We start from the raw sequence: 14,232 nt of genomic DNA, 5'->3' as shown, positions 1-14,232 counted from the left end.
AGAAAATTGAAATAAACTGCACCTTCAGTAAACCAATATATTCTCTAAATAAAAGTCTGGTTTTTTTTTTTCCTACAGAAGCAAAGACACTTTGTGTCTTTAAATACTTTATACATATTTATGGATTACAGGGTGATAATTTGAATATAAGCTATAATAATCAAGGTAGGGCAACCGGACTTTCATCTTCCTTAAATATTTTGTGTGTGTGTGTGTGTGTGTGTGTGTGTGTGTGTGTGTGTGTGTCTGTGTGTGTCTGTGTGTGTTGGGAATCTTGTAACGCTCTTGACTTTTTTTCTTTTGAAAATAAAATACATAATAAGCTGCTGTGCACTCTGAGAGATGCACTTGTGTTCATCACTCTCTGAGTTGGGCCCCTGTTATCTGACCTCCTTCCATCTCCTCTCTTCTGGCCCCAAATGTTCATTTCCCTGCATTCCGTTTCCACGAAATCAGCAAGTTTAGCTTCGACATATGAATGAGAACATGCGGTATTTTTTTTTTTTTTTTTAACCTTCCTGGCTCATTGCATTCTGTATACTGTCTGCCCATTACATCCTGCAAATGATGAGATTTGAGACCCTTTTATGGCTAAGTTGTAAACCATGACTCATTGAGATGCAACTCCTGCAGTTTGTAACACTGGAACTTGGACAAACTGTGCTGTGCCGGATAGCCCCAGTCCTTGTGGGGCTTTACCGTGTAGGTGTCGTGCTTATCTGCCTTTCTTTGGACGCTGTGTTGGGGTTGTTATTCTAAATCTCTGACTGGAGAGGAAGTTTTGCCATTGAAGGCCCAGCCTCAGCCCAGTGAACGATTGGACAGGAAGTCAACTTGCCTACTCCTAGTCACTCAACCTGCAATTCCCTTTCCCTGTGACTTCTACACCTGTTTTATAGGACAATAAAGTTTTATTCATTGATTCACACAATTCTCGCCTTACCCTTGGAGGTCTAATGACCAGAGCTGAGTCAGATTCAGTGGTCATTCTTAGAGCCACTAGATAGGGCTGCATTTTGTCCTAACTGTCATACTGGGGTATGTGGCCACTTTAAAAATGAAAAATCCTCAACTTTTAATGATTTTCAGTGTTTGTTAGTAACAGAGCCATATTATGACCAGTATCTCCAGCAAAAAGACATCCTTTCATGTGATTCTTAAGATGCTGAGGGTGCCTGTGAAACCAATCTTCATAGGAAATAGCCAATCGCTTTGGGTTCCTGAAGGAGAAGATGATTGGCAGACTACTACCGATGGATACTTATTTTTGGGGTACATTTTCTTGTGGATTTGCCTGCAGCAGTGAGAGAGTTACTCATCTCATATATTTCTTTCTACATGAGGTGGTCTGCCATGGTTTTGTGGTAAAGCCTATGGAATATGAATCTCAATGCGCCAAGAGACAAAGGTAGGCAGATCTCTGAGTTTGAGGCCAGACTAGTCTACATAGTGAATTCCAAGACAGACAGGACTGCACTGAGAGACCTTCTCTAATAGTCAAATAAAAAACAAACAAAACAGAATCGCAGTGCATCCTACCTGCCTTCCGTGCACCTGCAGGAAGTTACACAACTTCATACAATTTGTGGTTATCATGAGCAGAGCATTATTACTTTGATAGTAGAGTGAATGACTCAGAACTCTGTTTTTTCTATGTGGGACCTTCTCAGGAGTCTCTGCCCTTTCCAGACACCTCAAGCTCTCCGTCTTTAGCTCCAGTCTTTCTCTTCCACACACAGAGTCTCCTCTGTTCTTTTGCCTCTAGTCTATGTCACTAATTTTCTATAGTCTAGCACGCCTTCTTCTGATTAATTTTAAATACATTTAGCTAAACTGGAACACATTTACTCGGAATACCAGCGAATTTCTTGTTGGATAAACTTTTCATGCTTTTCTTCTTTTGTATATCAGGGGGAAACAACCCAGAGTATTGAATAAAATTAATCGGAGTGTTGAGAGGGGCATAAGAGAGGAAGGGTTGGGGGTGGCATTTGACATTTGGTGGTATTTTCTGAAACTCCCAATATGTTGAAGATGTACATTCTCCAGTTGAGTGTATTTTATTTTAATTGAACTCCCACTTCTGAGAGCATGTAGTCTACAAATATCAGATTATTAGTGAATGCTACGAGTAAGTCATCTGGATAGCCACAGTCATGACCCAAACATTTCATGTAGTCAAGTGTATATGTGCCAGATATATGTGTGTGTGTGCAGATGATGCAGCAGCAGAAATGCTGTGGATATATCTTACTCCACTTTACTCTCGCCCTGTCTCCTTTCTGGTTCTACCTTTAGTTAAGACCTCCAGTAGCTAAATATAACCCTAGTGTAGATGTGTTATGCTGTTAGATATCAGAATACCCGGAAGATATACTTAAAGCCGTTCTTGTTTAGATGCTTTTAATTTTGGCTGACATAACAGTGTTTTTGTGCTCATCCTGAACAGTTTATCATAAACAAATATTACCTCTCATAAGCATTTTTTTTTCAGTACGCTAAATAGCCATCTGATAAGACGGGGGGGGGGGGGGGGGGCGCGGGAGTCCTGTGATGCTTTCTTCTCTGTGTTTCTGCATGATTGAAGATCTCGTCCTTTGACTCTTGTCTCTTTAAATTCTCTGCTCAGTTGGTTATTTGGCCACCACTTCCTGTGTGGTTGTCTTCATCAACTGCTGGTGCTGAGTGTTTCTCTCCGTCCCTCCCCATGATTTATCTATTTATAATGCCTCACTTTGCAATGAGCCCGGAGTCTGAGGACATTGTCACAAGCAGGTTTGCTATCATTGCCCTTCAAGTTTGAAAGTAGTTCCATTGTTTTCGGGTGTCATTGAGATTTGTATTTTAATTTAGGGAGTTGGTAGCTCTAAACTTTACTTGGTAGAATTTAGGACAGAAAACACAGCAGTATTTATGTAGGGTATATTTGTGAGTATGAAACTGTTGGATTAGAGGGATCTAAAACACCAAGTACTAGTTACCCTGTATTGTTACCTCAATTTCTGGTCAGCCCTTTTGCAAATGACATGTACATACCCCTTGTTTTTGCCAATAGTTTTCTTCATATGGGTAGTAAAGATCAGATTTTTTTTTTTTTTTAAATTTGCTGAGACATACATTCAGGTTGTTTTAAAAATATCATTACATTTTAAGATGTCCTTGAAAATAGCACAATGAAATAATATACATGATTTTATTTGTTTTATTATTTGAAATTCTGAAATGAGCTCTGGCTTGAGGTAAGAAGTGAGACATGAAAGCCATCCTGCTGCAGAGGGATGCTAGACTTCAAATGCCACCTCCACACTGTCTCTGCCTTTCATCTATTATTCAAATCTTATTTCCTAGCTTCTCCCCTTATATTGGAAATTAAAAGAAAAATCAACAACAACCCTTTATCATATTGATATGTCCAATTTGCTCCATCAGTTTAGCTCATTCCCTTTTTGTACTCCATGTGGCTGCTGGGTGTACAGTTTTCTTAATGCACCTCTGGGTAAAATCTCATAGTAGTTTCAATGTCACCATAGAATAACGACTAACTTCCTTTTGGGTATCTGAAACCTTTCATATAAGTGGTGTTTCTGCCTTACCCCTCCATGCCTTTCACAGCTATTATTCAGAAATGTTTTTGGACCCCTGACAACATCAAGTTCCTTTATACTTATGTCAGTTTTCTCTTATTTTTTCCCTGTTTGCAATCTAATTTTTCATGCATGGCTTTTCTTATTTTCACAGTAAGAAGCAAGGCTCTTTCTTTCTTTCTTTCTTTCTTTCTTTCTTTCTTTCTTTCTTTCTTTCTTCTCCTCCTCCTCCTTCTTCCCTCCCTCCCTCCCTCCCTCCCTCCCTCCCTCCCTCCCTCCCTCCCATTCTTCCCCCCCCCCTTCCTTCCTTCTTTTTCTAAGACAGGGTTTATCCATGTAGCCTTGGCTGTCCTGGAACTCACTCTGTAGATCAGGCTGGACTCCAACTCACAGAGATTCACCTGCCTCTGCTTTCCAAGTGCTGGGATTAAAGATGTACAGCATCATTGTCCTTTGTCCGTTGACCAAGACTACTTCTACTTCCTCCTCCTCCTCCTCCTCCTCTTTTTCTTCTTCTTCTTCTTCTTCTTCTTCTTCTTCTTCTTCTTCTTCTTCTTCTTCTTCTTCTTCTTCTTCTTCTTCTTCTTCCTTTCTCTTTTCTTTTCTTTTTTTGGTTTTTCAAGACAGGATTTCTTTTTCTTTGTGTAGTTTTGGTGCCTGTCCTGGATCTCGCTTTGTAAAGGCTGGCCTTGAACTCACAGAGATCTGCCTGACTCTGCTTCCTGAATGTTTGGATTAGAGGCTTGCACCCCACCTGGCTTGACCAAGATTCTTAAGGGAAGCTTTTAGAAAATGTTTAGATTGGAAGGGAATGGAAGTGCTTAGGAAAAGGATAGTGTATGCCCAAGATGTGAGTTTGGGCTCTTTTGAGAGAGCTACTGGCGTATCTTTTCTCGGTGCCTCCTCCCTTCCTTAGTTGTAACTTAGTCAACCTGATTTAGTGGGCAGAGTTAGTTCTTTTGGTTTCTTTAGAGTTGTGATCATCTTGTTGTCACGTGTGTCATTCTGTTTCATTCATCAGCCTAGAGTTATTGTTGTATTCTATTTTCTGGCCTCTACACTTGCTCTTCACTAGCCCTCAGTCATGAGATAGACACTCCCATTACAAAGCTTCATATGAAAGTGTGCTACCGCAGGTTTATATGTACACTGTCTATGTAACAAATAGTTCTGAGGTACTTCTTGGATTAGAACTTCTTGTGAAATAGAAATTGAAGATTCATCTGCAAGGGATTTTCTTTGTGTGCAAGTCAAGCTGATCAGTGAATGAGTTCAAGATCCCTTTGACACATTGCTGATGTAGCGGGGACAAGCAACGTCCACCCACTTATTTTATATAAACCATTCCCCCTGTTACTGTTAATCTGAAACCTGGAGTCTAAAATTAACCATGTCTATGAAGGGCAGCAATTACAGCCATTTGTCTTCCGAATGAGTCAATGTGATTTCCACTGATCGTTGAAATTTATATACAGAGGGCACCCAGACCCATGTAAAGGGTAATGGGGGCCCTACGGGCACACACTGCAAAGCAGTCAGTCTTTCTGGGCTGTGATAGAGAATTCTATTTGTGAGAAAAACTTTTTACCTTGTGATGTAAAGATGTGTTTCCTAGTAACCTCCTTTTTAGGTTTTAAATGAATTAAATTAATTTTAAGTGAAATTAATTTTAAATGAAAAGTACATTATCTTTCACGAAAGTCTGTGTAACGAAGGTCACATTAAGCATGTTTAAAAGATGATAGTACGTGTTCCAGCTGTTGGGCTGTGGGTAATGGTGAAGGATTACTGTAGTTATAAGAGAGACTTGAGGAACCCACAGGGTGTTCTGCTTTTGACAAAGCGTTTGAGGTTGTGGAGGTGTCTGTCCTTTACAGTTTTATTTTTGATGGCAGCTGCTCTCTGTCATTGCTGAAGATGGTGCCTTTCAGTCACATCCAAAGTGACAAACTTTTGAGCAGCAGAGTGAGACAAATTTAATGGTCTGAGGTTTACCACCTGTTAGCTGTTACTGCTTGCCTTAGAATTCCCCAAGTTTCTCCACACAGATCTCCATGGAAACTAAGCAAATAAGCCACTTGAAAGGAGGCAGGTTATTGGTTTTTCTCATTAAAGCCACTGCTAGATTTTCATTAGCTGTAATCCATTTTCTTTCAAGACTAGAAATACAGGCCACTTCTTATTTTCCCGATTTGAAAACTGAATAAGTTGACTTGTGTGTACCCTTTGCAGATGAGCTGAGAAGCAAAAGTAATAATTTCCCTTCTGCTCTATGGTCACATCTGAAAGTAAAGCCAGGAAGGCTGAAAGATGGCCAGTGTAAAAGGGGATAGGCTATGCGGACTATAAAAGTCAGTTCATTAAGCAAAGCAGAAGTCTGAGCATGATTACAGGCTAATCTGATCCATTTTGTACTTCAGTTTCCATCACTTTAAAATCATAAACTGTGTTTGAAAATAATATAAATAATAGAAAAGCTTACCCCAGACCTCAAGCACTATTTAGACCCTGGTAAGCTTTGGGTGTTTAATTTGCTGTAGTAGATATCATGGATGTCTTTTAAATCATGGATTGTTAAGGCTTAAATGTGAACTTCACTGTTTTGAACTTACATGGCCAAGAAAGTTTTCATGCTTCCTGCCCCCTTTGCAATAAAGCTGTCAACAGTGTTTAGATTGTAGTTTTATAAATTGAAGTAAAACCTCATGATATATACATTTGTGTATATGTGTGTGTAAGTGTGTGTGTGTGTGTGTGTGTGTGTGTGTGTGTGTGTATGTGTGTGTGTGTTTGAGACAGGGTTTCTCTGTGTAGCCTTGGTTGTCCTTGAACTGCTTTGTAGACTAGGCTGGTCTCAAACTCACAGAGATTTGTTTGCCTCTATCTCCGAGTGTTAGGATTAAAGATGTGTGCCACTACACCCAGCCTGTGAGTGCATGTGTGCGTGAGTGTACCTTTTAAAAATAATTAAAAACTTCAGCTTTCCTTTTGGGGCTCAGCCTAGTAGAATGTACTGAGGTTTCTATTGGCAATGAGTTTTTAATAGGTGTAGTGGCCTATCAGAGTGTCACTGACAAAATCATAAATGTCATGGTAGTTACATATTTTACCCAGGCACTTGTTCTTCAGTATTTCCTTGCATGGAGAAAATGTGTGCAGACTATAACCATGTTCCCTGCTTCCCTTCCTAGGTGGCTGCACATTTGATGATGGGCCAGGAGCCTGCGACTACCATCAGGATTTATACGATGACTTTGAATGGGTCCACGTCAGTGCCCAGGAACCCCATTACCTTCCTCCTGAAATGCCTCAAGGTGAGCTGCATTCTCCTAACTCAGTGTCCAGGGGATGGTTTTAGTATAGACAATATTTTCTCACTTTATGTGTAACAATAGCAATTTGTTACAATAAAATAATTTATTATTATTGGTCTATTTGGTAACATCTAAAAAAAAATCTTAAAATGTTCTTTACCTTTTCCTTAACAATGTTCTAATAACCCTTCCTTTATTCATGAGTTCTTATTACATCTTTCTTTTTGCTTTGGGAAAAAAAAAAAAAAACAACTTTGTAAATGTCCCCATCCCCCACCCCCCTTAATAAGAAGTCAAAATGACTAAAACTGAAAAAAAAATGTCAGAGGAAAATTTATAGAAAACTATAATGAAATTCAGTCATTTGGAATATCTTTGATTATATTTCACTGTGATCCAGTTAGACTGTGGGCAAGCACTTAACAGTCTATGATCAGGAGAGAAATTGTCTCCTTCTCTCCCAGAATATGGGTATGCCACTGGCTCATAGGGAAATGCCTTGGAGACAAAATGACCAAGGGAAGATGTTGTCTGAGGAGATTTTGTGGAAACAGGGCAGAGACCTACCTGTGTCTTACTCACCTAGAACTTGTTTTAGGTATTGATTTTTGATTTTATGGTAGTATATTTTCTGATTGCTTAGGACTGGTCATGATCTTTCTGTGATTTGTGAAAAGCACATTAAGGTAGCGTATCAATATATACCTTTCACACACTATAGTATGAGACTAGCGTTTCTTTCAGTTCTACATAGTAATTTTGAACTAATTCTAAGTTGTGTGTTTAGTAATAATTTGATTAATTATAAAGATCATTCACAAGCATAAAATTTGAGGCATAGTACCCAAGTGAACAAGTGATGTTTAGAAAGAAGCAAATAATTATATATAGAATTATGTATGTATAAAAGATCACATTCTTGCATTATGCTATAAATTATTAAACTGATACATTGATTTTCTACTAATAATTTCTTTTGCAGTATAATTTTAGTAGTTTATTATAATTTCATAAAGATATCTTAATTTGATTTTTTTCCTGCAAATTCAGAATATCATAATTGACAATGAACTTTAGACATCACCATTGGAAGAGCAAATATCAGTTCTGGTATCTGATTAAAAAACCTTGCTAGTTGATGATTCATAAAGATGAAGGAAGAAGCATGGATGATGACCAGCAGCATATGAAAAATAATCCAAATAAATAAAATAAAACCCAAACCGTAGATCTCTAGATGAGGACTATAAATAAATGCAGTGAGTCTATTCTTTGGAAGTAAATTTTATAGTTCTATTCTGTGATGCAGGCCTGGATTAAGTCTGCTTTTTATTTTGAACTGTAGCTTTCCTTGGCTGAGAAGTCAAATGGTATTTTGAGGTTAGACTAAGGCATAATTTCCTTTTTGGAGGAATAATTGATGGGCAGTCTTTAGTTGACAACCTTGGTTTCTTATGATTGACCCTGGCACTTTTGGCAGACCTGCTTCACTCCGTGCATTGGTTTGTATTCTTCTCTCAAAGGTATATAAGTTATTATGCTGGCTCATTTTGATTAAAGAAACCACTGTACATTTTCACTTGAGTTTTCTCAGTGGTATATTTAGACTTAATGTTTCATGTAATATTAAAAAGGTGGGCCGGAATGCACACATTTTGACTGTTTATCATCAGAGAATAATCAGAAAGACGTTGATTTATGGAAATGTTGCCATTACTAATTGCTATTGATGGTGGGTAATGAGCGCTGAAGAGAATGTTCAGATGACCTTGTTGGCTCACCTTTTTACACAATGACTTAATCATTGGGTACAGTAAAGGATGATATGCACAGAAAATGAAAGTGTTTGAAATTCAGCCATAGCCTCCAATTAATAGCACATTAAATAATTAATCATGCAACGAAGGGAAAAGGTCATGGACACGGTTTTCCCCCCAGAGTGTAACTGTGTTTAGTCTGAGGAAAAGTGAGAGAAGTATTTGTATTGCTTTTTTCTTTTTCTTTCTTTTCTATGTGTGTTGAGCGTACACGTGGGCTCATGTGCCTGTGTGGGTTTGGGCATGTGAAAACAAGAGGACATCTTGGGTGCTGTTCCTCAGGAACTCCACCTTGGTTTTGAGACAACATCTCCAATTGTCCCAGAGCTTGCAGAGTTGGCTTATCTGCCTGGTCAGCGTGAATCCTTCTGTGTCACTCTCTATTTCGCCTTATAAATTTTTAAGTACCTCAATCTCATTCAGCATTTTTTTTTTTTTTTTTTTTTTTAAATCTTTTAACCTTTGGTGTGACAGATTGAAGTAAGGGTCTCACGCTTGAATGACAAGCACTTTACTGACTGGGTTTTCTACTGGCCCTACTCAGCTCTTTTTACATGGTGTTTTTGTTTTTGTTTTCTTTGTTTGTTTTTCCTATTTTCCTGCTGATATTCTTTTCAAGAACCAACTGAGCATTAATCTGTCCATATATTGGCAAAGAGGACATAATTAGGCTTACTAAATTTTACCGACCCATTCTGGCGAGTTGGATCAGCTGTTAAGAGCACTTGTTCTTTTTGAGGACAGGGGTTCGATACCAAGCACCCATAGGCAGTTCACAACTGTCTATAATTTTAGTTCTAAGGGATCTGATGTCCTCTTCTGACCTCCATGTACATGGGACATACACACATACATGTATCTAAAACACTCATATACATACAATAAAACTATTTAAAGTTTTTTAATGACCCATCATTTCTTTTTTTCACACAGATAGGTAGGCTTGCTTACTACTTTATTTACTGAAAATACATAAGTAAAAACAAAAGACACAGCCGAGCCTAAGCATCTGGGCCCTGTGTCTGAGGAAGTCTGTCCGTGTGAAAGAGACATGGTATTGAACAATCTGCCATTCTTGGACATTGTTAATTATTGACTTTTTATTGGCCCTCAGAGGTTTTAAAAAGGAAATGGTGAATTGACAGTTTGGAATAACAAGGTTAGAATAAAGAAAATAAGGAAGTTAACCTCTCGTGAGAAATACGCTACTTTTAGTGACTGCTTGCCATGTTCCAGAGCAGTTGTTAGCTTGTTACATGACAATAATGATGATAAGTGGACTATCTGATGTTTGAAAATAGCATTTAGAAGAACGAATGCTTTGTCATTGAGTCCTGTAGCCAAAAGTCATATGACACTAGGAGAAGCCGTTTGTCAGTGAAATGCAAAATAACAGCCCTAATGAGAAGCTGCGTGTGGCACCCCTGTGACACCAGGTGTAGCTGACAAGAATACAGAGTGAGGGAAAGCCTCTCAGGCTACTGTGGGCTGTAAATCTGCACAGCCACGTTGTATAGCCTAATGGCCAGCTAATCCATTCTTGGATAGGAGCCCAGAAGAACCGAGTACATGTGTTCATTCAAGGAATGTATGACTGCGCATAGCATCGGCGTTCTTCATAGTTCCAAGAGAAGACAGCCTGAATTCTTCTCTCAGTTGTACAATGTACCAAAGCGTGGGAGTGTGTTCATATGATGAAATCACACCACAGCGTGGGAGAATTGACTCGTGCCATACATAGCAATATTGATGGATTTCACCAACATCATCAGGAAATGAAATCAGACACAAGAGTAGATATTGTATTTTTACCTCCATAAGTTTCAAAAATAGGCAAGCTGATTGATGAGTCTGAAGCCTGTGTGTGAGTGCTTTTGGGAGGGCATTGGAAGAAGCTTGTGGGAGATAGCCGGATGCTGGATGCCCTGGTTATTTATTGATCTGGGTGACACTTGAGCTGTTCTCAGTTAAGAAATTACTGAGTAACCGGTGGTGAGTTTTTCTTCTCTCTGTATCTTATAAGTTAGTACAAAGCGGCATGTGAGTAAGACTGGTGTTCACAAGAATACTGTTGAGAAGTGAGAAGAATTATAATGTTGTAGGTTAGCAAAGGAGATATTACAGGAGACCTCAGATTGTAGAGAATTTTCTCCTCCCTGGATCCCACTTTGCATTCATCTTTGGACTTAGGTATATTTCTTCTCTTTGTGTGTGTGTGTGTGTGTGTGTGTGTGTGTGTGTGTGTGTGTGTGTGTGTTCATTTATCCATTCACCAAATTCTTGCCCAAGTTTACTGTATCTACATGCGAACCTCTGATGTAGTGGGTAGCCATTCCAACATTGGCCTGGAAGTTCCAACCCCCATTGAGGCTTCGGTAATGGTCATGCCTATGAGGCAGGGCTGAGGGAGGATGCTGAAGACCCAGGATCCAAATGAGAAGGATCTCTTGGTGCCCGGACCCTGGACACTGGAGGTAGACCGAACAGAGTTCTCCAGAAAACACCGCCAGACTGCGCCGTACCTTTGCCAGATCCTACAATCTACCTATCCCTTCATTTGTAAGTTACCCCACAAAATAAACCTCCCTTTTAACTACGTGGAGTCGCCTTAATAATTTCTCCAATACTCCGAGGGGTGAGGAGCTTCCTGGCTGGCATGGAACTCCCTTGTGTCCTCTTAGCTTGACTGTCTCTCACTCTACTTTGTATGTTTGTCAATTGAGGGTATTCTTGGAGTTTCAATTTGATTTGATTTTCCCTCACTGGCCCATCATGTTCCCATGCACATATAACATACTTGAAAACGTCAATTTCCAAAGACACCATTTTATTTATTTATTTTTCAGACAAAAATGGTAGCTTCCATAATACAAGGTTTAAAAACTTTTTGTTAAAGGGCCCGAGGAGACGGCTCAGTGGGTCAAAATATTTGCTGTGAAAACATGAGGACCCGGTACCTCCATAAAATATTGGGCATGACTTTATGTACCTGTAACTGCAGAATTGGTGGTGGAGACAGATAGATCCTGGGAAGTTGCTGGCCTACTAGCCCAGTAGACACAGTGAGCTTCAGGATCAGTGGAAGACCCTGTCTATAAGGTGGGGAGTGTCAGAAGACGATACTGGGTGTGTCTCTCTATGGCTGATGCACACACCCTCACCCCTCCCCATACCTCCACCCACCACACACCATGCAAACACACCACACATGTAAATAAAGAAAAGATTTTGTTCATAATTTGTGAAGCTTTGTCTCTCTTCTTAAAGAACGCAACCAAATGAAAGTTTTTGTTTCTTAAACATTGTAATGAGTAATTTTAACGTGATCAGAAGACTGTAATTATTATGTAAACTTTTAATAAAAGGTATCAATGATTTGGTATATGTTTGCATGTTATTAATTAGTGTAGAGGGAGAGTCACCACTTTCTCCTTTTCTGCTGGACTAATATCAGTCTTTCACACCGAAACCTATTTCAGTAATATAGAAGAGAAACCACAGAGAGTGTGGATGATGGACAGAAACAGAAATTATTCTTTGATCTTACACACATTTATGTCTGTGATCTTGATTTTCAAGGATTCTTTTATGCTTTTGACCACATGAAACAAATTTATTTGCCCATTTGACTATCTGTGCAGGTCTAGACCTGAGAGTGAGGGATATGATTGACATATAAGTACATTTGTCTTTTGCTGAAATTGTAACGGCTTTTTCTCGTGAACACATTTCTCTGAAATGATTAATTGCCTTTTACTTTAGAGTCTCTAGAGTACCCATTTGACAGTGTTTCAAATTATGACTACATTAGATTCCACCTTCAACTTGCTTCTTTCTTCTAATATAAATCACTGCATGGAATTTTTACCTTAAATTGCACATACTGTATGTTATAAAAAATAAAGGCTCTGTTTCAGATTAATCGGAAGATTGGAGGAGGAAATCTTTCTCTCTCTTGTAAAACTTAGTGAGGTGTGATCCAATTGTTTATGACCTTACAATTTAGAAAACAGATGAGATTATACAGTAGAGGAAGAGACATGAACATTGCTAAGAAATGAGCCTTTATATTAACTTCTTGCATTTAATACCAAGTCTTTGTTTTCTTAGATTTTAAGCATGTTTTATTAGCTAGGTTGTTAAAATAATGATTACATTCTTTAAATACTTATTTGGTGAGATTTACTCTTGCTTGAATATTCAACAGGAACATACTCATGAGTCAACCAGTTTTGGTACTTTCTTCTGCTGGTATGATGTGGTGAAAATAGAAAGTTTGTTGTCTACAGTTAAATACACATGACAGTATTTACAGGGAATGTAAATTCTGTACTTAATGATCCTAGTCTATCATTACTGTAGGTCCATCAAGGTGGTCACTATGAGGAATACTTAGAGGCCTCAAGCTAAGGCTTGAAGGTAAAGTTTGAACCTGGTTTTGCTAACTCAGACTCCTTTATACATGCATCTTGGAGACAAAAGTTAGCTATCAGCTGATGGGATTCCTGAGTTTTTTAAGAAGTCTCTCTCTCTCTCTCTCTCTCTCTCTCTCTCTCTCTCTCTCTGTGTGTGTGTGTGTGTGTGTGTGTGTGTGTGTGTGTGTGTGTGCACAGCTGTGTAATGGCATATGTATGAAGGTGAGAGAGTCAGTGCCTTACTTGAAACAGTCTCTGTTTTTTGACTGTTTGTCAGTCTATCTGGATCCTTAGCTTCTAGGGACTTGACTCTCTCCAACACCTTCTTGCCAGAGAAGCTCTGGGATTCCAGACCTAGTACATTTGGCTTTATGCAGGTCTGGAGATCCAAACTCCACTCTCAATGCTTGGATGACATATGCTCTATCCATTGAGCCATTATTGCTGCAGCCTTATATATATTTTGTAATTCTCCTAAGAGCGCGATAAACATGAAATACTGAGATGCGTAGAGGACTCACTTGCTTATAGATAACCAGGACAGATCAGTAATTTGCCACAGTACCACCTTGCTCCTATCTTGGAATAGCCAGACTGACCCATTTCCTTGACTGCAGCATAGGTATTCAAGTCCACTAGACAGTGTTACTTATTTTATTTGATCTACAGTGACTTTCTACTGTTTTGGAAGTAAAAAATAAAGTAGTTTGTTTTCAGACCTTTAAAGCTTCAAATGACTATCTATTAGTCTACCAGGGAAATAGCCTCTAAGATTCCTTGTAGCTAGAACAACTACTGAGCTTCACAGTTTCCTCCTGGGATGCTCATTTGGGACAAGGCTTTGCCCTCCCATGCATTTACCTTTACGTTATTTTTAGTTATTTGATGAACACTTTCCGTCTGTTGGTCTGAGCAACCTTTAGAAACACATATTTATTATCCACAGTGTCATTAGAGCATGCATTCTAGAAGAAAAAACCCAGGGACTCACAGAAGGAATCTGTGTAAAGTCAGGGTTTGAAAATAATTTTAAGGCTTTGTTTACAGTGGTGTACTTTAGGACAAGAATTACGGGCTCATTTCAATGTGCCTTTCCCAACCA

The 14,232-nt window shown here is 38.9% G+C and overlaps 1 protein-coding gene across 13 annotated transcripts in view; it reads left to right on the top strand.

Moving 5' to 3' along the window:
- Ptprk (protein tyrosine phosphatase receptor type K) overlaps positions 1-14,232 on the top strand; it is a 537,197-nt gene that overhangs the window by 115,209 nt on the left and 407,756 nt on the right. For all 13 annotated transcript variants that reach the window (XM_036168740.1, XM_036168743.1, XM_036168741.1 and 10 more), the window contains exon 2: positions 6,776-6,898. In XM_036168740.1, coding sequence (XP_036024633.1) covers positions 6,776-6,898 — 123 coding nt within the window. The remainder of the gene's footprint in view (positions 1-6,775; positions 6,899-14,232) is intronic.

Source organism: Onychomys torridus, chromosome 19, assembly GCF_903995425.1.
Source record: "Onychomys torridus chromosome 19, mOncTor1.1, whole genome shotgun sequence".
Taxonomy (NCBI): domain Eukaryota; kingdom Metazoa; phylum Chordata; class Mammalia; order Rodentia; family Cricetidae; genus Onychomys; species Onychomys torridus.
The sequence above is the reverse complement of the archived record's forward strand: the minus strand, read 5'-3'. Positions and strand labels throughout refer to the sequence as shown.